Source organism: Dama dama, chromosome 29 (assembly GCF_033118175.1).
Source record: "Dama dama isolate Ldn47 chromosome 29, ASM3311817v1, whole genome shotgun sequence".
NCBI classification, from domain to species: Eukaryota; Metazoa; Chordata; class Mammalia; order Artiodactyla; family Cervidae; genus Dama; species Dama dama.
The window spans coordinates 32,505,737-32,532,929 of NC_083709.1; the positions used below are offsets into that span (position 1 = coordinate 32,505,737).

The window sequence follows — 27,193 nt, forward strand, 5'->3', positions numbered from 1 at the left end:
CTTTTAAGGTGGCTTTTCAGATTCCATTCTCTCTCGGTTTTCCTCCCACAGTACCAATCACTAATGTTCCATCTGCTTTATTGGCTCCCTCTTCATCTGACCTATTTCTAAATGTTGAAGTGTTCCAGGGCTCAGTCCTCTGACCTTGTCTCTGTCTTTGCTCATTCCCTAGATGACCTCATCCAGCATCATGATTTTAAATGCAGTCGATATGCTGATGATTCCCAAATTTATATATCCAGCCCTGAACTCACGCTGAACTCTAGACTCATAGTCAACAACCTACTTGATACCTCCAAACTATAGGTCTAATTAGGCATCTCAGGCTTAGCATGTCTCAAATCTAATTTCTATTTTAGATAGATCTGTTTTTCTGTAGTTTTCTCTATCTGAGTAAATGAGAATGCCATACTTCTTCACAGTCAAAATCTTAGAGTTATCCTTGACTTCCATCTCTCTCTCACATCCTTGATTCCATATGTCACCATGTATATTTGGAATAGTATAGCTAACATACCAATCCCCAGATTATCATTTTCAGAAGATGAAATTAAAACCATGTGTAAAGGAAAATAGCAAATAGGAAGCAAAATCCAAATGCTTAATCTCTAGTCTTAAATCCAATGTCATAATGTTTTAAACTGCAATGCTATTTTTAAAATGAATCTGGGAAATATAACTTAGAATGGAATTATTTAAACATGCAAGTACACACACACACACACACACAGAGCTTCTGCTTTTCTACATATGCCAATTGTTAGTAAATTAAAAACTGAAACCCAAGTAACCTTTGAACGGATTTTTATATTAAAGAAACCTGTGGCTACAGGCAAAGTTATTTATTAGATTCTGGGCACTTTACTTAGATTTAGGCTGTGGCAACATTAATCTGACAAGGTATTCATCCCACCCTATGTAACAATTTAAACTGCTTTTAATGTGCCAGCACTTACACATTTCTAGATAATATAGTGGGAATTCACTGGGGGATTTCTGCCAAAGAAATTAAAGTCTTGACATGGCAAAGTTGCTCCTAGTAATGAAGATGTGTTGAGGAGGGAAGAGCAGGGCAGAGGAAGGTATTCTTTGACTAAATGAGTGAGAAAAACACTCAACCTTTATTCAAAAGCATATAAAACAATCAATTATAGGGGGAAAAGGGAAAAACAAACCATTTCCACACTGCTTAAGAAAACACTAAAAATAAATAAAATCCATGAATAAAGTGCTCCTTCTTTTATCTGGGGAGAAGATGGAAAATACACGCAGCACATCTTTGGCCCTTGCCCTCTTAGGCTCTCAAGAGAGGTTAAAATTCTAACATTTAAGTCTTTAAAGGCAGTCACCTTCTCCTTCACAGTTCATTTCCCATGGCAAATAATGAGCACAGAAAGCCATCCCCTTACCAGAGCCAGGCTGTGTTTTTTTTGTACTGCACCTCTTCAGGTCCTTCTTTTCCATGTTTTAACTGCAATTCCAGTTCTCCTATCCTCCCCTGAAAAAAGCACAGCATCCATCAGCATGCAAACTCTACGGCCAAAATGATGTTAAAATTTCTTTGGAAAACACTTAGGTAACAGATGGATCCGTTCCCAAGTGGCCTTAGGTGTTCCTGATAAGACAACAGATTATGACAGAGGATGTGTGAGGAGAGAGAATTATATGACTGCTCAGGGATTTCCACATTCACCAAATAAGTATATCCTGGAGCAGTTGTATATTTGGCAAATTTAGTGCAGAGCATTAAATGTTGGGATATCTATTAAAAGCAGATTTGAAGTTCATAGGTCCCATTCAATAAATCCTCCATACAGTAATAATCTGACTGTGTCAGCAGTTGCTAATTTGAACTGACACAATACCGAGATTGGGTTACCAGTATTACAACAGAATGATTAGAAAATGAGTAAGTACATAATACTTAAGATTTAGGTAAGGTGTAACAAAAATTATTATCAAACAGTTGCACACTACATTTCTATTTCTTGACTAAACTTACAGACATAATTCTCAACCAGTACCAGGCCAAAAAAAAAAAAAAATATATATATATATATATATATATATAGCTAATATCATCATCCCACTAAAGGCAAAACCTTCAAATATTTATTTTCTATTTTTTTTACACTCAGAATTATTTTGATCAGATGCTTTCCCCTTTCCTGCATCACCAGTTACATTATGTAAATATAGTTAAAATTATGGTTTATTGATATACCTTGAATCAAACAAGAACTTATTATTATGTATTAGAGAGTAATACCAAACTGTTTTCAGAAGCGTTTGTGTGGCTAATGTTCCCACTAGCGGTAAATGATTTCCGGCTATCTCACATCCTTGACAGCATTTGGGATTGTCAGGCTTTTAAATTCTTACCATTTTGGGGAATGTGAAAATGGGGCCCATTATGGTTTTAATTTTCATTTTACTGTTTACTGAGATTAAGCATCTTTCCAAATGTTTAAAGACTATTCGGGTTTCTTTTTCTGTTCATTTTTCTATTGGTTGATTTTTCTTGTTGATTTTAGAGTTTTAGGGTGTGCTCTACAGAAGAAAAATGTATCTCTCTATATATTCTAGAGAGGAAAACAATACAACTTTAGGTTAAGGATGTGGGTTCTGACTCTTGAGAAACCTGTATGCAGGTCAGGAAGCAACAGTTAAACTGGACATGGAACAAGAGACTGGTTCCAAATAGGAGAAGGAGTACGTCAAGGCTGTATATTGTGACCCTGCTTATTTAACTTATATGCAGAGTACATCATGAGAAATGCTGGGCTGGAAGAAGCACAAGCTGGAATCAAGATTGCCGGGAGAAATATCAATAACCCCAGATATGCAGATGACACCACCCTTATGGCAGAAAGTGAAGAGGAACTAAAAAGCCTCTTGATGAAAGTGAAAGAGGAGAGTGAAAAAGTTGGCTTAAAGCTTAACATTCAGAAAACTAAGATCATGGCATCTGGTCCCATTACCTCACGGGAAATAGATGGGGAGACAGTGGAAACAGTGTCAGACTTTATTTTTTTGGGCTCCAGGATCACTGCAGATGGTGACTGCAGCTATGAAATTAAAAGACGCGTACTCCTTGGAAGGAAAGTTATGACCAACCTAGATAGCATATTAAGAAGCAGAGACATTACTTTGCCAACAAAGGTCTGCCTAGTCAAGGCTATGGTTTTTCCAGTGGTCATGTATGGTTGTGAGAGTTGGACTGTGAAGAAAGCTGAGTGCCGAAGAATTGATGCTTTTGAACTATGGTGTTGGAGAAGACTCTTGAGAGTCCCTTGGACTGCAAGGAGATCCAACCAGCCCATTCTAAAGGAGATCAGTCCTGGGTGTTCATTGGAAGGACTGATGCTGAAGCTGAAACTCCAATACTTTGGCCACCTCATGCAAAGAGTTGACTCATTGGAAAAGACCCTGATGCTGGGAGGGAATGAGGGCAGGAGGAGAAGGGGACGACAGAGGATGAGATGGCTGGATGGCATCACCGACTCGATGGGCATGAGTTTGAGTAAACTCCGGGAGTTTGTGGTGGATAGGGAGGCCTGGCATGCTGCGATTCATGGGGTCACAAAGAGTCAGACACGACTAAGCGACTGAACTGAACTGAACTGTGGGTTCTGAAATCATGATGTCCTGACCTAATGGCATTTCTATTTGTGTGCTGTGTAAATTTGGGCAAGTTACTTCACCTCTCCAAGCTTCGGTTTCCATTTGTAAAATATAGCAAACACCTAACTTATGGTATTACAGTATCACATTAAATAATGTGAAAAAGTGTCTATTTAGTATAGTGACTGGGAATAATTGCTACCGTTATCAGGTCTGCCATAGAAAACAAATCCCCCTTATTATCTTCTTATAAGCTATTCTCTCATGAATATATATGTATATGAAACCTTCTTGAAATAATCCATATTTTTAATCTGCATACTCTCAAAGGGTAAAAGGTTCCCCAAAATGTAATATCCAGACTATACAGTTGCACGTCCCTGTATTTCTCTCACACACTCTCGTTACTAGCCCGTAAGCTCACTGGCAAGGACAAGGACACTTTATCCAGCTAAGGAGGCCCTGTATTCTGCACAGCCTCCAGCACATAGTGCCCTGGGGCTCACCAGTTCAGCACAGTGAGATCTGGTGGGCATTCTGTTCACATCCTTCATAGTCTATTTACCTCAGTCAATGTCCATCCCCACCTCTGTGCTTTCCATGATAGAATTCTGACCTTCTCATTCTCCCTCTGTCTCTCTCTGATACCTGGAGCAAGGTATCAGAGGTGGTCAAACTAGCAAGATATTAATATTTAATATTGATTGTAGCCTTCCAAGAGGGTAGGCAAAACAGAAAATCATGCTTATTGCCTACCTCTGTTTATTATGCTTCTTAAATCATTCCTCTTTCCTCCTAAAATATTTACGTCCCATAATGCTTTCCGTAAAAGAAATTAAAAGGTTAAAAATCTGTTCAGAAACAAACAAAACACAAAAAGGCTGCTATACATGCAGCCTCTTGAGAAGGCTGACTTTTCTGATCTCTCCTGCAGCAACAAATCAGTACAACTCTACTGTGACTAAGTACATTTTTCATTTTTCCTTTCTCAGAGTTTTGGTTCTTCTCAATCTTCTCTTCTGAAATGTCTCTAACTCCTTCCACCCAGTCAATGTTAGGCTATTTATTCAGAGCCACTTTGCCATCCAATTCTTCACCAACTGATACGAGATCCAGTGGCATTTAACTCAGTCTCCTCTGCTTCTGGTTAACAGCTATGGTTAAGAAGAGGGGTGAGGTGGAGGGAACGCTCATTGGGAGAGAAAAGGCTGAAAGGATCACTTGAATTGAGATTTTTGGATGGCCTGTAGATTCCGATTATTAATTTATCCATTCATCTTCCTTTTTTAAAAAAAAATACCCTCAACGTATGTAACTACAACTTGCTAATTACAGTGAGCAATTTTGCCTAATTCTAAACTTGCCCACTAAAAACAAACAAACAACCTTTACAAATGGTCAAAGAGTAATTTACTAGTAGTCACAATTCCTGACTGGTTTTGACTTCAGATTATTGTGTGGCCAGCTGACCAATGCAGGAAACAAGTATCTTCAGTCAACCTATTTTAACCCCTCTGTCCTGTCTGAGATGATAGTCATAGTCCTTAAGGACCCTTTACACAAAGGTTGGAAACCTTAACCTCCTTAGCATCCCTCAAAAGGAGCAAGGTCAAGTCGACTGGATGGCACCTTACCAAAATGGACTCAAAACTGTCAGTCAACCTGTAGCTGCATTTTTCAACTTCATGGGAAGAAATTCAAATACCTCCCCATGTCAATCACTTTGATATGCTTATAATTCAAAATCCCATGTTCTTGTGGAAAATTACATGAGGCTAGAAGCTGACGCTCAAGCGAAAGCCACTGGAAGTGTTTAAATTGCAAACTTATTCACATTACAGTCAACCTCCAGGAAATAATGCAGAATGTACCTTTCAGAGTGTCTCCTAGGGTTATTGAATAAAACATGGCTCTGATGCTGTAGTCTACAAAACATGTCTAGCACCAGATGGAAGTAACTATGCCTCCTGTACCCAAGAGCTATCCTCCAGGACGGAAATTCTTGATATAGATGAGAAGTTTGGCAGTCGCTCTAATTCTTCTAAGATCCTGTAAATTCTATTTAAGTGTGTGGGCTCATTAAAAAAAAAAAACAACCTGTTGAACAGTTAAAATGCATCAGCATATGAAATAATACTCATAGCCTAAAGAGCACTGCTATACTTTTAAAATAATACTGAAAACCTTTTTATAGTCCCTACTTTGAGTTTCACCTCTTAATCACCAATTCTCAATGGAACTAGACTTATTAGAAATCCAAAGGAAAGAGATTTTAACTGATAAATGAATACACATAAAGATACATACTGTCACCGACAACAATAGAAAAGGCAGAATAATTGACCTGTATTATTACAAATACTCAGTTTGATTTTCATAAATTGATCTCAAAAATATTAAACCAATTTGCATTATTTGTAACAGTTAATGATGGTCTTGGACTGCCCAGGTGGCTCGGTGGTAAAAAAAATCAGCTTGCCAAAGCAGGAGACGGAAGTCTAACCTGTGCGTAGGGCAGATTCCCCTGCAGAAGGAAATGGCAACCCACTCTAGTATTCTTGCTTGGGAAATCCCATGGACAGAGGAGTCTGGCGGACTACAGTCCATGGAGTTGCAAAGAGTCAGAGGCACACAATGATGATGTTAGGGAAAAAGCACGACATGGTGGCAAAGGCTGTGGCTCCGGAATCAGACAAATCCAAGTTAAGTTCTAGTTCTCTCATTTACTGACTGTTGGGTTGTGTGCTGTTTGCTTGGCTTTCCTGCTAACCCTGCTTTCCCATCTATAATCCCATTCTACATGAGGTTACTATACCTACTTTAAAGGGCTTCTGTAAAGATGAATTGAAATACTAAATGTTACATATTGGTGGACAGATACTAGTCATTTAATAAAGATCTTATTATGAAAAGGAAACCATAGAGTATTTTAAAAAAGTCAATTGCTTGTCATCTGCATGTTATATCCCATGAGTGTATGCTTAGTTGCTCAGTTGTGTCCAACCGTTTGCGACCCCATGGACTGTAGCCCGCCAGGCTCCTCTGTCCATGGGATTCTCCAGGTAAGAATACTAGAGTGGGTTGCCATTCCCTTCTCCAGAGGATTTTCCCAACCCAGGGATCGAACCTGGGTCTCCCGCATTGCAGAAGATACTTTACTGCCTGAGACACCAGAGATGCCCATGTTAAACCACAATCCTGTCCAATTTGACCTTCCTTATGCTAAGAGCTAAATAAAATTCTCAGGACATTCTGCAGGAGGAGGAGTTATTCTTGCTGCGTCCAGGTGCCTATATTGGAGTACATCTTCTATTAAAGCATCAAAGACTGAATATGTTGTAGCAAGGTTTTAACATGCAAACATGAATGCTGAGATGCTTAGTCATTCTTCTGGCCCCGCCTCCATCCTTTAGGACAGTGGTCCCCAACCTATTTGGCACCCGGGACCAGTTTTGTGGAAAACAATCTTTTCACAGACCAGAAGATAGGAGGAAGGTGGTCTTGGGATGATTCAAGCACATTATATTTATTGTATACTTTATTTCTATTATTATTACATCAGTTCCACCTCAGATCATCAGGCATTAGATCCTGGAGGTTGGGGACACCTGTTATATTTAACCACAACGCCTTATTTCTTAAGACTTCATGAAAATCTTATCTGGGGCCATCAATTTCTTAAGTAATTTAGATTTTTTTCCCTATCATCCTTAACAATGAATTTTAAGCTAGGAAAAAGGATTGTTAGTAGGTTTTTTTTTCTCATTTATATATATTCCCAGTTTATATATTCCCAAACTGGTTAAAATTATTTCTAATTTTTGAAATTCACAAACTATAACTTACAATATTATTGGAATAAAAGAAGTCAAATGAAGCATAATTCATTTATTTAGTGAGCACCTACTATGTTTTAGACATGTCAGGTTCTGGAGAGACAACAGATAGGAAAATAGCTTCTGACTGTAAGGAAGAGAGACAACTGGAGGGAGACCCTGGACACATAACTAAGGTGATGAGGGCTTCTAAAGGGAAGCAAGGGTTCTAAGGAAGCATATGTGAGGGGCAGACAACCCTGGGGGGAGAGGGGAGACACACAGATAAAACTATAAAGAACAAGTAGAAATTTGCCATTCCAACATGTGACCCTTAAACCACCATGACTAACTATATATACAAAGTGAAACTTACTCCTGGAATTTGGCAAAAAGGGAAAAGCTGCAAAAGAGCCTTGAGTAGGCAAAGGGAAGTAGCAGTGCCTGCAAAAGAACAGTGTAGGTAAAAGTCAAACGGTTAGGGTTTACTTCCCTAGTGGTCCAGTGGCTAAGACCCTACATTCCCAATACAGGGGGCCTAGGTTTGATCCCTGGCTGGGGAACTAAAAAAATTAAGAGATTAGGGAAGACATGCTGTGTTTAGGAAAACAAAGAAATTGAGCAAGGTTGAAAATGCAGGGGAAGGGTTAAGACATAAAGCTGGAGACGTAAGCAAGTCTAGATGGAGAGGGGGCAGGTACAAGATGGTGAACTCAGTCTGGGATGTGCTCAAGTTGGGGTGCTGGGGGACAGCTGGTACAATAATAGATATTCACCAAGCAGCAGGACACAGGAGAGTAGCATTCTAGAGGGAGCTCTGGATGGAACACACATTTGGGGGGCCATCACATTGAAAATTTAAGGGCAGTTACACATGTACGCTTCACATTCTTTTATGAGCAAAAATAACCATTGCATTTTTTATTGGAGTATAATCGCTTTAAAACGTGTTCATTTCTGCTGTACAATGAAGTGAATCAGCTGTATGTATATATATTTCCCATCCCTCTTGAGCCTCCCTCTAACCTACTGTCATCCCACTTCTCTTGGTCATCACAGAGCACCTAGCTGAGCTCCCTGTGCAATAAAATAGCTTTCCACTAGCCAACTGTGTTACACATGGTAGGGTATATGTGTCAAACCTAATCTCCCAATTTGTCCCACCCCCCCATTCCCTGCCTGAATCCACATGTCCATTCTCTAGTCTGCATCTCTATTCCTGCCCTGCAAATAGGTTCATCTGTACCATTTTTCTAGATGCCACATATTTGCATTAATATAAGTCAGAAAGAAGAAAACTGCTGCATTTTTGATAATGCTATTTTCCTAAGTGCTTTTACATTAAATACATATTTGCAGTAAACCTTAAAAAAGAGACAGGCCTTAAAGCAAGCCATCCCATGATTTGATTACCTGTAAAATGGCATGATAAGCACGAGTCATATACGCGAGCCAGGCCTGGGGGAGAAAAATTGCCCGGTGCCACTCGGAAAGCTGGATATGAACCTGTGGGGAAAATGTACCATAAGTCAGGCTGCACAATATTAAAACAGACTAAAATGAAAACTGTATCAGGAACTCTTTCTTTCCCTTCATTTCAATGGTTTAGATTCTAAAACAAACCAAATCCGTCCAGGATCATAACCGCAAATAAGATCTTTTGGAGATTTTCAAAGGAGAGGAGTTTAGAATCCTGCAAAGACAAAATAAAATAAGCCTGGAATTTTCTAAATTAAAGCAAATAAAATCCTATAATGACCACAAGTTAAGATGCATGTGTAATACAAATATGCCTTTGAAAATTAGGGAGAAACTCTAGAAAGCCTCTTGTCAATGTCAGGAAACTAGGTTTTGTCTAACAAATCCCCCTAGTAATTTTAAATAAAAATAAATATCGCTCACATCCTGGACTTCCACTATGACAGTTTCTAAAGTAATAAACTTAAATTGCCAACAGAAATATCATGTTGTGCAGACACTGTCGTGGTAAGAGCATGCAAACGAGTCCCGCACACAGCAATTGTGCACACCACTAGATAAATGCCCTTTAATCAGTGTGGGTAAACAAGAGAAAAATGATATATGCCAACACTGAAATCCTGTTTCTGAAGACAGGCCCAGACAAAACATCTGGTTTTCATAGTCATTTCTGTTTCTACCTATTAGTATACGGCTATCTTGCAACAAATCTTGCCAAGGTCTGCTTCTGTTAAAGAAAGATCACTCAAGAAAAAAACAGTCATAGTGCATCACATTTCATGCTTCCTGTAACTCATCTCATCTAAACTCAAACAACGGAAACTTTAGTCTGTGTCTCACAGACAAACAACAACAACAAACACACAAAAAGGACAAATTTCTATATGATTGCCCCAAGATCATGATAACTACAGTGTTTACGGAGATTTTTACTATATGACAGGAATTAATTTTCTCCAGTGCTTTGTTATAGGGCAGAGAACAGCCTCTCTGAACAGGGTTGGTTTCCATGGCTTCTGGTATTTTCTTTCATCCCTATCTCAGTGTGGTCCTACAACAAGCAAGGGACTCTGGAAGGATATGAGGATTATAAATCGATCAGTGACTGCAGAGGGTTCAGAAATGGGCAGAGAGTCACAAATGGACATAAATGGATTATGAAGCGTCTGTGAGAACAAAGAGATCAGTTCTGTCTGAAATCTACACCCCTCATCCCATTGTTTCTTTTTCAAAAATCAGATACTCAAACAGTATGAAAGAGATATTCAGATCATGAAATAAACTTTAAAAAAATTATAAAGACAGGTTTCTTGCTTTTCTGGTTAAGTACTCATTCTGTCAAGTAGAGTAGGGGGAGCCTTGTTGACATATTAACAAAACTCCTTGAAGGAATGAACCCACCAATTCCTGCTTCCTCTCTCATTGTTCAGGAGGCCATGTTGGTACAATTAGTCCTTGACCTTGTTCTCTGTCTCCAACATGTGGGGACTTCCCTTTAACTTTTTTCCTACCAATTCTGTTTTCTTTCCATAAAATAGACGAATAATCTTTGAGTTCTATTTTGAGATCTGGATTACACAGAAAGAAAACCAACACCACTAAAACTTTTATCTCTTACTTCAGAACTTCAAAATATCTTAAAATTTTGCTGCCAAGTAATCCACGGACATCATTGCACAACTGAGAATATCCATGTGCTGTGTGCTAAGTCACTCAGTCGTGTTTGACTCTTTGCGGCCCTATGGACCATAGACCTAGAAGCTCCTCTGTCCATGGGATTCTCCAGGCAAGAACAGTGGAATGGGTTGCCTTGCCCGCCTCCAGGGGGTCTTCCAAACCAGGGATCAAACCCAGCTCTCTTATGCCACCTGGGAAGCTCAAGTTGGCAAATTGGCAAAGAGAGCACTGAATGTGTTTGGAAAGACAATGATCTCAATTGCTTCTTAAACTTGAGTTAAGAAAAGAAAGTAGTATGAAAAAAATGTAAAGGTAAATAAGCAAATCAAATGTCGAGCTTCTAAGAACAAAGACGCTCATGCCAGGAAACCTATTTAAAAGGAGGTTATAAACTGAAGGTTAAAGCTACTCCTCCGGCTGCTACTCAGACCACATCTGAAGGTGGGTGTAGGGAGGCAGTCAGGCTTGAGCCTAGACACCAACCTGAACTCCCCAGGTTTCCTGAGAGTATACCTAGACTTAGTGTTCTGTGGAGTTAGCTGGGGCCAAATCTCCTGTAAAATGCACTTTCTCACTTTTTCCCTTACAGAAGAGAGACTTAGGGAAGCGGCTTGCATACAGCCATGCCCTTACTCTCCAGCTGTGCTCCAGACAGAAGAGACTTCCTTGACCATTTTTAACACAAACACATTTTAGGATCCTGTTCCAATTCAATACATAACCCTCCCATATAGGTAATGTTGCTAGGCTGACAAATATAATTAGCATTTTTAAAGTATGAAAATCATGTATCATTTGCTATACTTGTGAGAAGCTTTGAAGGAAAGCCAATCAACAAACAAATTCCAAATCATGACGTTTCAACCCTGTTATTCAACAGATGATCAAGCAAGGTTCTCAAGCACTGTGCACTAAGTTTTAATTAACATGTGCAATATTCTTTTTCTAAGACTAACTCTGCATACCCATGCAATGACAGGTGTCTGATGTACTGCTGAGGTGAGCAGGTTCTATGATTTAGGAAAGAGTAAGAGTTTCTATGTATAAGAGGTAGTACTAAGTATAATGAAACATTACTTCATGTGCCTAAAAGAAGAGACCACGTTATGGAAATATGCAAATAGAGGAAAGGGGGGAAAGAAGGATAACAAGGCCAGAGTGGGGACAGAAGCAGATTACAGGACCAATAGGGTGATCAGTGTATCTCATTGAGAAGGTGAAGTCTGAGAGAAAACTTGAAAATGAAGATGTAAAAACAAAGGAAAGTACTGGTGGGAATGGAAAATGGTTCAGCTGCTATGGAAAACAGTTTGGTGGTTCCTCAAAAAGTTAAACATGGAATTATGACCCAGCAATTCCATTCCTGGGCTTGAATCTGCCTGAAAATGCAGGAGACTCAAGAGACATGGGTTCAATCCCTGGGTTGGGAAGATCCCCTGAAGAAGGAAATGGCAACCCACTTCAGTATTCTTACCTGGAAAATTTCACGGACAGAAGAGCCTGGTGGACTACAGTCCACAGGGTTGCAAAGAGTCAGACACGGCTGAGCATGCACACACACAGACACACACAATTCTACTCCTAGGTATATACTGAAAAGAACTGAAAATACACATTCAAACAAATACTGTAATACATGCTCAAGCAGCACTTTCACTATAGGTAATGGGCAGAAATAACCCATGGATGAATTTGTTCATGAAAGAATAAAAGGATGAACAAAAAATGATATATCTACAATGGAATATTATTTGGCCATAAAAAGGAATGAAGTACTACAACATGGATATACCTTGAAAACATGATGTGAAAGTGAAAGAAGCCAGACACAAAAGGTCACATATTATACGATTCCATTTATATGCAATGTCAAGAACAGGGAAATCCATACAGATAGAAAGCAACTTAGTGGTTGCCAGGGATGGGGAGATGAAGAAGTGGGAGGGAACATTTAATGTATACATGGTCTCATTTGAGGGTGATGAAAAGGTTTCAGAGCTAGATAGAGGTGATGGTTACACACTGGAAAGGTACTAAATACCACTGACTTACACATTTAGGCATTAAAATGGTTAGTTTGATGTTACATGACTTTTAATTCTATCAAAAAACAAAATAAAAGATAAGGCAAAGGTCCCTAAAGTGACTGCATGGCTCACTGTTTTAGGAACAGAAGGGAGGCCAGTATAATGAGCACAGACAGAGGAGCAAAGAGGAGAGTGGAAAGAGAGAGGGCTGGTGAGTCAACAGGAGAAAGGATGGCCTTCTAGGTCAGTTCTCAGGACTGGCCTTTACTCTCACTAAAGGGGGAGTCATTATAAGGTTTTGAGACAAATGATATGATCTAATCTACACTGTAAAAATACCTTATGGACTGTTCTGCTGAGAAGAGACTATAATGGGCAAAGGTCAAAGCAGAGAAATCTGCTCAGAGGCACCTGCAAAACTATAGGTAAGAGATATTGGTGGCTCAGAGCGGTATCATTAAGACTGTAGAATAATAGTTTTCAAGTATTTAGTTATGTGATTTTTCTACCTCACCCCAAATGTTAAGTAAACTGCCAATATATAAAACACGAATCAGAGAAGCCAAATTTGTCTAGAAGTAAGGAGAAAGGTTGAGGGCTTGGTGCTCAGCCCTCATGATCATCTTGGTCTACCCCGTGGTGGTCCCTTGCGAGTGCTCATGCACGCATGCTTGGTCATGTCTGACTCTTTACGACCCCATGGACTGTAGCCCACCAGGCTCCTCTGTCCATGGGATTCTCCAGGCAAGAATACTGAAGGGGGTTGCCATTTCCTTCTCCAGAGGATCTGCCCAACCCAGGGACAGAACCTGCATCTCTTAGCCTGTGGTGGTCCCTGTAATTCTTTAAAATGAAGTTTTAACTAGAGGCACATAAGAGAGATCAGTGGTTGTCAGGAGATGGGGGAGCACTGGAGGGGCTGACTGCAAAGGGGCATGGGGTGATTTTAGGGTACTAAAACTGACCTTATCTTGACTGTGGTACTGATTAGATGAATGTGTTCACTTCTCAAAATTCATAGAACGATACACTAAAAGGGGAGAAACCTATCATATGTATATAACTCAATAAAAGAAAATTTAAAATACATAGCTTTAAAATGACCACTTTTAGAACATGTACTTCTCAAACACTCACCTCCCACTAATACCCTCTGTACACTTGTTTGCATCATCATTCAAAAGACACTCTCCCTCTTATCATTCCTCTATCAACATTACCCCATCAGTACTGCAGTTGAAATTTGAAATTTCTGATTTGAAATTTCTGATTTATCCTGGACTTCTCCTTTGCCTCCAGCTCAATTGTCAACTCTACCTCTGAAATGTTCACTACGTTCGTCGCTACTTTCTTCCTCACTGAGTTAGTCCTAATTCCTGTCTTAATTATTGAGGCCACCTAGCTCATCTCTTAACAGTCTAAAATCTTTCTTCCTTCTAATACATCCTGAACGATGTTGCTACTATTATATTAACTCAGAATTTTTCAAAAAACCTTTGATGGTTCATTAAAGAATAAAGTCCAAAATTCTTCTATGCCATGTCCAAAGTATTTTAGAATTAAAAGTACACCATTTACTTTAAGAAATAATTTGTTGTTATGTGAGAACTCTGCTGGCTAACATCCTCAACCAGTTTCCCCACTTACTTTCTGCTCCTCTCTTTCATTTAACCTGTATTCTGGTTCACTTGGGTTATAAACCAATTTCCAAGCTTGTCCGATACTCTTCAAGACCTTCGCATTCACTGATTGCTTCCACGGCTTTGAATGTCCTATGTTCCTCTCATCTCTCCTTACTGAAATATCTCTCCCATCCCTACACTTCCAGTACACTATACTACACCTCTCTTGTTATACTCAACAGACTGAATTTTTTTGTGATTGGACGCTGATCATACCAACCTAAGAGCAGAGATCATATTCTATTCACTCTAGAATCCCTCTCATGGACACTGAACCCACAGCAGTGTCTCCCACATAAATGTTCACTTAAAGACCTGCTGAGCTTAACCAAATTAAATGTACAGTATTCGCTTTAAGGCAAAATCTTGTCATGTGAAAACTACACTATCATAAACAAGTAATCACAGAGAGTTATGATGTGTGAAAACACAATGTTAGAAAACCATTTTAATAGGCAGAGCTAAACTCTAATAAAAGTTGTTGAGGATATGGTTATTTGAAATTTTACAAAACATGTTCAAAATGTCCTGGCTGGGAAATGTTTCATTCCAGATTAAAAACACAGTGAGCGACAAAGCGAAACTTAAAGTGAGTATTATAAACTTTACAGTTTGAAATTTCCTAACATTTTAATTAGTACCACACAAGTTCTAATGACATATACCTGAAATACTAGCTCGACAGAAAATATCCTGCTTAGAAACACAATTCACAAACGTAGAGCAAATGTCAAAAGACAGAATGAAAAAGGAGATCTAGTTTCCGCACAGACACATATTTTACTTGAAGGAACTGTGTGCCTGTGTTTAGTTGATCAGTTGCATCTGACCCTATTCTACCCCACAGACTCTAGCCCGCCAGGCTCCTCTGTCCATGGGGTTCTCCAAGCAAGAATACTGGAGCAGGTTGCCATTTTCTCTTCCAGGGGATCTTCCTTACCCAGGGACTGAACCTGGGTCTCCTGAATTGCAGGCAAATTCTTTACTTCACCAGGGAAGCCCGAGCAGGAATGACATGACCACTTAATCTGATAATTTACAGTTCAGAATGCATTGTCCAGAAGTTTGGTAATGCTCTCTGCCTCTTGAGTGATCTTAACAAATATAATTATTCATTTATAAGAAAATACTCATTTCAACAGCCCTTCATTAAATAACTTAAATCATGTCAGTCAAGCTTTGGTGAGGTTGACTATGAAACTGGAAGGGGCAAGGTAAAACAGCAAGTAAACCGACAGGTCAAGCATTTGCTATGAATTTTAAAACCTCAATCTCACAAAGTAAGGCATCTTCATGTTTCCCAGAGGTATATATTATTATCTAAAGAATAAAAGCAGTTAACTTCAGTTGCTACCCAGACACACCAATACTGAGTCACGACATTTGGTCTGTGACATATGCACACTCCTCCTATGTTTCCAGAAGAAAAACCATTTGTACTTGGTGTTAGACACCCCCAAGGCCGCTCAATGTCCCACTGTATATAAATAAGGAAGCACAGGCTTCAGTTGTCTGTCAATAGTAATCTTGTTTGCACAGAATAATTTTTTGTTATTCCCGTCCCCTGACAAATACTGACTGGAAGACAAGAAGGGAGGACTTGTGAAGGACACATTTTTAAAGGAGAATGACACTCCTCACTTTGTAGGTGCTTTCTGGACATTTTAAACTCTCTCTCTCCTCCCTCCCTCCCACTTTCTCTCTCTACCTCAGTCTCTCTTCTCTCCCCCCCGCCCCCACTCCCCTTTCCCATCAGGATAACATTAGCTTGAAAGCTGACAATTCAATCACGTCTCAAGCAACCATTTACTCTGTTATTTAATAGGAAGGGGGAAAACCCTGTTACCATAACAACTCACATCACACAGTAATTACGGAGTCTCTAAAATATAGCAAACCATACTTTTCACAGTGTTTTCTAAGGGGAATGTGTAACAAGCACAGATACCACTTCTTCCAATTATCATTCAAAATTTTCATATAATTGTTTCTTACTGCATGAATGCTAACATACTCCATGCTTTTCACAAGAAATATGTTTTTAAATGAAGAAGGCACTGAAAGAAAGGGCAAATGATGGGTTATAGCCCATGTACTTTTGGGTATCTAGGGGAAAATGTAAAGAAGGCAGAAGAAAAAAAATAACTTATAAGGCAAAATAAACAAGTGATGATCAATTTCAAAAGAAAGAAAGAAGAAAAAAATCTCATTCAGAGTAGCGCCTGCAATAAGCCCAATAAAGGTTTCGCTGAAAAAAAGAGCTCATTACCTAGTGCTGAGGCAGAAATATGGTTGGGTAACAGCAGCAGGATCAGGAAAATTTGCATGTGCCCGAAGATGGAGGAAATAATGAAGCAAGGCTGCCATTCTCATCCAGGGACAAATCAGTATTATCCAATTTAGGGGAGAGTGTCATGTCAGAGTTAGAAATGCCAAAGGATGACAAGACAGGCAGCAACTTCCAGGGAAAGAGACATGTCATTCACCTTCAGCTTCCTCATCAAATGGAGCCAAGTCAGTCTCAGGATGAGAAGAAGTAGTCATAAATCAGGGCAGAGGAGGAGCTTGAAGAAGCATTGGTAGGTCTGAAATGACGACCCCTGCTGGTCCCCTTTTCAAAGGAGCAAAAAGAGCAAGGGCACTTCAGTTTTAGAGAAATCTAAACTACCCCTGGTAGGTCAGGTCAAACCCAATTCAGACTTAGGTCCGTGAGTCTTCTCAAAGTATAACATGGGAGAGTTTCAATTTAAAGCCAAAATAGTTTTTAGAAAGAAGGGTGTTAAAGAATTCATCACAGATTAAACAGCTAGCTCTCTAAGACACTGAAAATATTTGATTTAACTAATGTTGTTATTGAGAAATATTGACAATTACATGGAGCAAAATACGCTTTAAAAAATGAAGAGCAGAGCATTTGAATATTCATTTACCCATTCATTCACTCACTTACTCATCTATAGTTGTATGCATTAGGACTATAGAATATCCTATAGGTATATGTAACCTTTGGCAGAGAGGGGAGGCTAAACCATATAAATGAATAACCACACAAACAGTTTATAATAGCTTGTTCAAATGACAATAATGTCATTTCCTAGTAAGACCTCAATAATTATTAGATTGACCATCAATTTAACTGCAACGTTTCTGGAAAAAGGAAACAATCCCACTAAATGTACATGTAAAATATAATACACACCCAAGTTTCGAAAGGATTAAAATCATTTATAAAGTGTCTACTATGTGCCAGGAATACCAAGCACTGGAACTGCATATGGCCAAAACAAACTTTGTGATTTTATGAAGTGCACACTTTAAAAAAGGAGAGATACATACTAATTGTCATGTATGCTGTGCCACCGAAATTCCCTCTTCAGGATTAGTAGGGATGGATGGATAGATAGTGTAAATAGTCTAATGTATTACGTAACTTGAATTCATAGTTACAAACTTTCCTAAAGCAAACTCCAAGTCCAGACTTTTCACTAGAAAATTCTACCACTTAAGGAAAAATTACTAGGAGAGCATTATCCTGATAATACATCAGGCATAGATATTACAAGGAAACCACAAAATCATATCCCTCATAGGTGCCAAGGTGCAAAAATCCTTAACAAAGTGTGTGTGCTAAGTCGCTCCAGTGGGGTTTGACTCTGTGTGACCCTATGGACTATATAGCCTACCAGGCTCTTCTGTCCATGGGATTCTCCAGGCAAGAATACTGGAGTGGGTTGCAGTGTCCTCCGCCATGGGATCTTCCCGACTCAGGGATTGAACTCAAAACTCTTATATGTCTTATGCATTGGCAGGATGCACACCACTAGGATCACCTGGGAAGCCCCCTAACAAAGTATCACTAGCAAATCAAATTCAGCAATAAATCAGATATATCACAATCAAGTGGAGTTTATCCTAGGAATGCAGATTTGGTTCACATTAGAAAAATTAATCAAAATAATTCATCCTACTAACAAATGAAAAAAGTATATAATCATTTCAACAAATGTAGAAAAAACACATTTGACAAAATTCAACATCTATTTGTGATTAAAAAAAAACCAATTTAGGAATAAAGGAAACTTCATCAACCTAATACAGAATATCCATAAAAACCTCTATACTAACAGTAAATATAACATCATATGTAATATTAAGCATCCTGAATGCTTTCCCCCAAGACTATTTTGTTAACAAAATAAGAATGTCTGCTCTCACCACTTCTATTCAACCATACCAAAGGGCCCTAGACAGTGCAATTAGGCAAGAAAAAGAAATCAAAGGCAGACAGATTGGAAAGAAAAACACTAAGACAATCTCTATTCACAGACAACATTGCAACGAAAATCAAAAAGAATCTACAAAAAAGCTACAAGAATATATAAGTGGGTAGAGTAAGGCCATAAAAAAGTATTAATTATATGTTTATGTTTTAGCAATGAACAGTTGGAAATAAAGACAAACCAAAAAACAGTCTAATTGCCCTAGCATAAAAGTACTTAGGGATGTGCAGTACTTATTAAATTTAGCAAAATAGGTGCAAGATTTGTAGTAAGAAAACAACAGAACACTGACCTAAAATAATGGAGAAATATACCTTGCATACTGGTTGAAAACTCGATATTATTAAGATATCAGTTCTCTCCCAGACTGATATACAAATTCAAAGCATTTGTAACCAAAATTACAGCAGGTTTTTAAAATAGTTTCTCTACAGTTTTTTCTTTAATCTTTGCCCTTTTTAATAATGATGACTTATTTTTAAAAATCAGCATAAATAGTAACCTGCAAGAGCAATCCTAAACAATCACCATTAAACCATACTATGTAAGAAGACTTTATTGTGAAGCATTTACCTCCCCAAATTATCACGTTTCTTGGAGTAGCACATTAAGGGGTGTGATTGGTGATTCTTTGTCAGTCACTAGAGCATTCATGGTGGATAAATTGTCTTTTGTTTTGTTTTTATGTCTTAGACCATCCCATATTTGTTTACCCCATAATACTGTTTTATGCAAATTAAGACAATGTAAATGGTTTTTCTGGAAATTATTAGTTAATAATGCTTTAAAAGGGGTGGAATGGCATCTATGTTTAAAAGAGAACATTTGTAAATAAAATTCAATTTCCAAGTCAAAAAAAAAAATAGTTTCTCAAAACTGAATTAAAATTTATGCGGAGACTTTGGGATCGACATGTACACACTGTTATATTTACAGTGGATAACCAACAAGGACCTACTATATAGCACAGGGAACTCTGCCCAGTGTTATGTGGCAGCTTGGATGGGATGGGCTTTGGGGGGAAATAGATACATGTATATACATGGCAGAGTCCCTCTGTTGTCCACCAAAACTATCACATTGTTAATCGGCTATACTCCAATATAAAATTTTAAAAAAGTGGTTTCATGGTTGATGAAGGCTGGGATGTGAGGAAAATGGAGAGTGACTGCTAATGGGTATAGAGTTACTTTACATTGTGATGAAAATATTCTAAAACTGACTGTGGTGATGGCTATACATCTCTGTGTATATACTAAAACCATTGACTTGCACACATTCAATGAGTAAATTTTACAGTCTATAAATTACACCTTTTTTTTTAAAATTAAAAAAGATAACATAGGAAAAGAAAACAGCAAGTTTTTGAGACTTTGGATAAGACAAAAAGCAAGAACCATAAAAAGAAAACCTTGATAAATTCTGCAAAACTGAAGAGACACTCTTCAAAAGACACTATTAAGGAAATAAAAAGACAAGTTAGAGAGTAGGTAAAAACATGTGCAAGACACATTTCTAATTTTAAAAAAAGACAACACACATATCCAGAATATATAAAGAGTTCTCATTTGAAAACAAAAACCTGGATTTAAAATGGGCAAAAGAACACAACACTCCATGATGTGAATAAATACATGAAAAGAAGCTCAACATCAGTAGTCATTAAAAAAACACAAATTAAAAACCACGAAAGGAAAACCACTAACCACTATGAGAACTGCTAAATTTTAAGAACTGACCATATTGAGTGCCGGCAAGAAGGGAGAGCAACCAGAACTTCCTCTTGCTACTGGTGGGTATTCAAAGTGGGGCAGTCACTGGAAAAACAGGTGGGTTTTCATGTTCACTCACCAAAAGACCTAGCGATTCCACTTGTATATAGTTATTTACTCAAGAGAAATTAAAATAGATGTCCACATATACACCTGTATAGTAATGTTTATAGCAGCTTTAGTCATAATCTGGAAAAAGTAGAAACAGCCCAAATGTCTATCCATGGGTAATTAATAAACAAATTGAAACTATGATGACAGACATTAAAAATAAGACAGAATCAAGAACTGTGAAATCATATTTTTTGGGTTCAATTTCCAGGCTCTTCTATTTCTGTGTGTCAAGTACATAAACAGTACCAACCTCACAGTGTGAATATAGAGATTAAATGAATTAACATATGCACAGCAAATTTTAACGTGCCTGAGCTAGTTATGAGTTATTATTATTGCAATTGTTATTCTCATTAACTAGCCCTTAAAATTTTTATTTGTTGCCAGATACTCTGAGAAACTGCTTGGCTCATTCTCTCTCTCTGCCTTTTTAAAAAATGAATTACAGTAAGCAGAAGATAAATCCAACCCAAAATCCTGCCACAGATTCGGTAGAATTCTGTCTAATGCATCTTCCAAGTGACTCCTAAAATTATGATCTTTTCTCATCTCTGAAATTTTCTAGGCATTCAATAATATAAGCAACAAGTATCATAACTCAAGTTTTTTCTCTGTTCACATCTAAGGTACACCTCACAAGTTCTGATACTATTTGCTTAATTTATCAGATATCTTCTGCCACCCCTACATTAACACTTATCCTTGTTTCTGTTATGATGAAAGTGAAAGTGTTAGTCACTCAGCTGTGTTTGACTCTTTGCGATTGCAAGGACTGTAGCCCACCAGGCTCCTCTGTCCATGGGATTTTCCAGGCAAGAATACTGGAACGGGAAGCCATTCCCTTCTCCATCTGTTATGATAGCGACTTTTAAATTCAGGCTTCCCTTCATAGTTAACATGTTGGTTATCCACGTTAAGTACACAGCTTTAAAGCACAAAAAAGTACCAAATCTCTTTCTTCTCCATGACAACGAATAAGATAATAGGGAGAACAAATCTAGAAATTACCTATTGTTTTTCTTCGCTTATGAAATTAAACCTCTCTTCTTCTCAGAGAAACACTACTCTCCCCAGTTCTTCCTTCCTTTGTTAGTTAAAGACATTGCATTAAACAAAGATTTATATAATTTCAACTTTAACCAAATATATAAAACTAAAATGGGTAGCATAGGTGGGTCTTTAAAAATCTGGCTATGCTGGGACCTCCCTTGTGGTCCAGAGGTTCAGACTCCACGCTTCTACTGCAGGGCAGGAAGACCTCGCATGCTACGCGGCATGGGCAAACAAACAAACAAAAATCTGGCTTTGCTAATTGGTGGCAGCTGGTAAGACACAGAATATTATCAAATTAAATGTGATCCCAATATTTATAAATTATGCATCAAAATAAGATTTAATGTAAACATATTGTAGAAGCACTATCATTACGTCAAATCTTTAAAAATTTTTACAATTCATACATTTTCATTTATACCTGTTATATAACTTATGTCTAAATTATATGAAATAAACCTCTTTGCTGTGATATTTTGTTTTTTATTCATTCATACAGTTTAACCTATATACACCTGAATGAGTAACTGTCATGAAAAACCGAAAGTGAAGTCGCTCAGTCGTGTCCGACTCTTTGCGACCCCATGGACTGTAGTCTACCAGGCTCCTACATCTATGGGATTTTCCAGGCAAGCACACTGGAGTGAGTTGCCATTTCCTTCTCCAGGAGATCTTCCCAACCCAGGGATTGAACCCTGGTCTCCCGCACTATAGGCAGACGCTTTACCATCTGAGCCACCAGGGAAGTCATAAAATTTAAAAAAACAATTAAAAAAAACCCCACAGATTTCCCAAGTGCTTTTCAACTTCCTTCTTCCCTCTGGTATTGTACAATCTGTAATGATCAAATTTCAAGCAACACCTAATGGCACCACATAACTTTATTTTAAGAGTAGCATAAAAGACAAGTAAATAAACAATAAAATCAAAGGGTTTCCCCTCCTCCAACACAATCATTTACTGTTAATTTCCAATACTCACAAGACATAAATAGTGGTGCCCTACATACTTCCAAAGGATTACAATTAAGAAATAGGTTAGATTATTTCTTAAAATATTAAATGGGTATTTATTCTGAACAGAGGCAATTAAATATTGATAAATAATCCAAACTAGATACTTTCCTAGATACCACTCTCTAATAGGCTGAGCCCAAAGGGAAACATGCTGGTTTCTTTGAGAAGTACATCAAAATACTACAGTTGGATCAACTATTTTGGTTGTCTTTAAAAGCAACTTTCATTATGAACAATAGAAAAATTATTTCCAAACACGCGCTAAATTTCATCACCATAAACCAAAGGAGGGAAACCCCAGAGCACATACAGCAAGCACTGTTTCAGAGAACCGAGAGGTACCTACCTCATGCACTAGAGCAAGTAAGGTCTGCTTGAAACTTCGCCCTCTACTGGCCATCAGTCGATTCAATGGTTTGCCATCTTTACTCTGATACATTGAAATATCATAACAAAATAACATACCACCTTAAAAAAAAGAAATATAAAAACATTGCTTATGGAAAACCTCATTAATTAGGTTCTCAGTAGTTGATATTCAATCTGGATAGAGACACTTAGACATTAAAAGAATATACTAAGAAAATTATTATTATTTTTTTAACTGTTGGTACAGAAAAGAAAAAAGAAGAGCTCTAAGAAATGAACATCTTGAAGCTACGGAGAAGTCTTATTCATTTTTAAATAAATAAGAATATTTCAAATCATGTTTATTTTAAGTTCTGTTAACTGTTACTTCTAGAGAGTCTATTAACTTTCCTTAAAAAATAAATCTCAATTAAAGAGAAATGCTTACACATGACAGTCTTTGTAAACTCCTGATAATATGGGTTCCTTTAGTATACACCCATAAATGGACTAGTTTTCCATCATATCTATAGTCACATACATTCACTCTCCCTTTTTCCTCCCCTCCTCCATCTGTTACCCTTCTCCCAATCCTTCCTACTCTGCTTAACTAAATTGAACTTCCAGCATTAGCTGACCCCATGTCAGTTAAAAAGCAAAGGCAGGCAGCCAAACACTAGGTATGCGTTAGGGTAGTCTTGGACCTCATCTGGGTAATTCTGAGCCAATGAGAAGACAAATTCAAGGACTAAGATACTAAAACAGAAAAATTACCTTTATAAATATCTCTTCCTGAAGTATAACAGAGAAGAGTACACATAAGCATACCGCTCAATGAGTTTTTACAAACTGAACAAAAATGTAATCAGCACCCAGATCAAGAAGCAAAACATTGTTAACATCTTAGAAGCCCTTCCTCATGTCTCATTCCAATCACGTCCACACCCAGCCCAAAGATAACAACTCTCTAGCAAACTTTTTTCATACTGTGGTACTTGACATAACTGGAATCAGGCTGTACACTTAATATCTGACTTCTTTCACTTAACATAATCATCGTGAGAATCATTCATATTGTTATCGGCAGTTGTAGTATATGCATTACTGAATAACACTCCATAATGTGCACATACCACGATTTTACTGTCAATAAGCATTTAGATAGCTTCTATCCCTTCTACAGGGGATCTTTCCGACCCAGGAATTGAATGGGAGTCTCCTGCATTGCAGGCGGATTCTTTACCAGCTGAGCTACCAGGGAAGTTCAGCAACTAAAATAAGTTTAGGGCTACTCAAATAATGCTGCAGTGAACATTATTATGTCTTTTGGTGACTTTGTTTGGGCTTATTCCTAAGAATGAAATAGGTAGGTAACAGAGTATGAATTTATTCAGTATAAATTGTCCCAAGTGGTTCTACTAACCTACATTCCCAGCAGCAGTTCTGTTTACTCCACATATTTATGAGTACTTTGTATTTTCCATTTTTTTTTCATCTTAGCTATAGTGTTAGGTCTGCTGTGGTATCTTACTGTGGTTTTAATTTGCATTTCTCAGATGACTAATGAAGTTGATCATCTAATCATATGTTCATCAGACATTTGTATACCCTCTTTTTTTTAAAAAAAATTTTAATTGGAGGCTAATTACTTTACAATATTGCAGTGGTTTTTGCCACACACTGACATGAATCAGCCATGGGTGTACATGTGGTCCCCATCCTGAACCCCCTCCCACCTCCCTCCCCATCCCACCCCTCAGGGTCATCCTAGTGCACCAGCCCGAGCACCCTGTCTCATGCCTCGAACCTGGACTGGCGATCTATTTCACAAACAGTAATATACATGTTTCAATGTTAGTCTCTCAAATCATCCCACCCTTGCCTTCTCCCACAGAGTCCAAAAGTCTGTTCTTTACATCTGTGTCTCTTTTGCTGTCTCAAATATAGGGTCATCATTACCACTTTCTAAATTCCATATATAGGTGTTAATATACTGTGTATACCCTCTTTTTGAAGGGTAAATTCAACTCTTTTTCCCTGTTTTTCAATTGTCTTTTTCTTATAGATTTTTAAAAATTCTTTACATATTCTAGACACAAGTTCTTTATCAGATATATGTTCTAAAAATACTTTCTTGTATTCTGTGCCTTGCCTTTTCACTCTCTTAATGGTATACTTTCATTAATACATGCTTGTGATTTTAATATAATTTGTTATTTTTCAAAAAGATCATCCCTTTTCTCTACAGCACCACAGTATTACTTTTGTAACAAATCTAGGGACCCTGTACATGTAGGTTTGTTTCTGTACACTCCATATTCTTCCACTAGTCAGTTGGCCTATCTTTGCACCAATATCACACCGTCAATTATCATGGTTTCATAATAGGTCTGGATATCTGGTAATGTATATCCTCCTATCCTCCTATATTTCCTCAATGGCTTACCTTGGCCATTACTGGTATTTTGCAATTCCACACAAATTTTAGAATCAGTCTGTCAATTTCCAAAAACCTACTGGGATGTGGATTGGGGCTGGGTTGAAACTACATATTAGCTTGGAGAGAGCTGACATTTTTACAGCATGGTGTCTTCTGGTCCATAAACACTGTATATAACTCAATTTATTCAAATTTCTTTAACTTTTCTCCATAATATTTTATAGCATACAGTATAAGGATTTTGCACAATTCTTGTCAAATTTATTCTGGGTACTTGGTGGGTTTTGGTACTAGTATTATTATTAAGTTTCATTTTTGTTATGTATATGCAAATATATTAAGTTTCATTTTTGTTATGTATATGCAAATATACAATTCATTTTTATATGGTCTTTGTACACAGTAATCTTAATTCATTTATTAATCCTAATTATTCTGCTGGTTATTTTGGATTTTCTATGTATATTATCATGTCATCAACAAATAATGACTACTTTATCTCTTCCTTTCTAATCTGTATGACTTTTATTTCTATTTCTTGGCTCATTACACTAGCTATGGCTTCCATTACAATACTGAATAATACTGGTAACAACAGGCATCCATATCTTTTCCCCAATCTCAAGGAGTGAAAGTCTCATTATTTCAGCATTAAGTACAAAGATGGCATTGTAGATGTTCTTTATCAGAATAAAAGAAGTTCAATTCAGAGCTTAATGAGAGTCTTTTATGTAACATGAATAGGAGCTAAGTTTTTCAAAGGCTTTTTCTACATCTATTGAGGTCATCTAAAGATTATACTGCCTTTTTGCTGCTAATGTAATAAATTATATTGATTTTCAAACATTAAATTAACCCCACTAATTATTATTTATTTTCCTTTGTATGTACTGCTGAATTCCATTTTCTAACATATTTTGGGGAGATTTTCACAACTATGTTCATGGAAAAGAGTGGCCTTTAATATTCCTTTCTGATACTTGGTATTAAGGTTATGCTGACCTCATCTAGAGGGTTCTTTTTTTTCCTCCTATATTAGAGTTTATAAAGATCCCTGTTATTTCTTTCTGAATTTTTTTGAAAAATTCGCCAAGGAAGCAACTGCACCTAGGGTTTCTTTGTGGGAAGGTTCTTACAGACTCAGTTTCTTTAATACTAATACTAATAACCAACTGCAAACTATTCATATAGTCTAGTGTGCTTTCTGTCAGTTCTGCAAAGTTTTATATTTTGATGAACTTCTATATCTCATCTAAACTGTGAAATTCATTGGCTTAAAGTTCTTCATAATATTTGTTTTTTGAATGCTGTGGGGTCTGAAGTGCTGTCTCCTTTGTTGTTCCTAGTATAGGTAATCTATATTTCTCTATTTTTCTGTCCAGACTTACAATGGTTTTATTAATTCTTTTAAACTTGCCAAAGAGTGAACTTTTGGCTTTGCTGGTTTTCTTTATTTTATGTTTTCTGTCTTCATTGATTTTTATTCTTATATTTATTATCCTTTCCTTTATAATTTAAGTTTAATTCACTGCTATTTTCCATTTTTCTTGAAATAGAAGCTTTAATATCATTGCTTTTCTTTCCTTTTTTTTTTCAGTATATGCTTTAAAGGTATGAATTTCCCATTAACACTGTTTTAGTTGCATCCCACAAGTTGTAATTTGGCTTATTTCCATTATCATTCAGTTCAAAATGTTTTCTGATTTCCATTTTGATTTTTCCTTTGATCCACAGATGATCTATAAGTATATTATTCAATTTCCAGGCCAGTGGAATTTCCAGGCCAGTTATCCTTTTATTAGTTTTAGCTTAATCCCACTGCTATCTGAGGACAGACTCAATGACTTCAATATTTTGAAATTTGTT

The 27,193-nt window shown here is 37.4% G+C and overlaps 1 protein-coding gene across 4 annotated transcripts in view; it reads right to left on the reverse strand.

Annotated features, from left to right (window-relative positions):
• The window catches only part of FOCAD (focadhesin), a 286,671-nt gene that overhangs the window by 71,679 nt on the left and 187,799 nt on the right, over positions 1-27,193 (reverse strand). For all 4 annotated transcript variants that reach the window (XM_061132648.1, XM_061132649.1, XM_061132647.1 and 1 more), the window contains 3 exons: positions 22,886-23,007; positions 8,853-8,945; positions 1,410-1,498 (listed from right to left, as the gene is read on the reverse strand). In XM_061132648.1, coding sequence (XP_060988631.1) covers positions 1,410-1,498; positions 8,853-8,945; positions 22,886-23,007 — 304 coding nt within the window. The remainder of the gene's footprint in view (positions 1-1,409; positions 1,499-8,852; positions 8,946-22,885; positions 23,008-27,193) is intronic.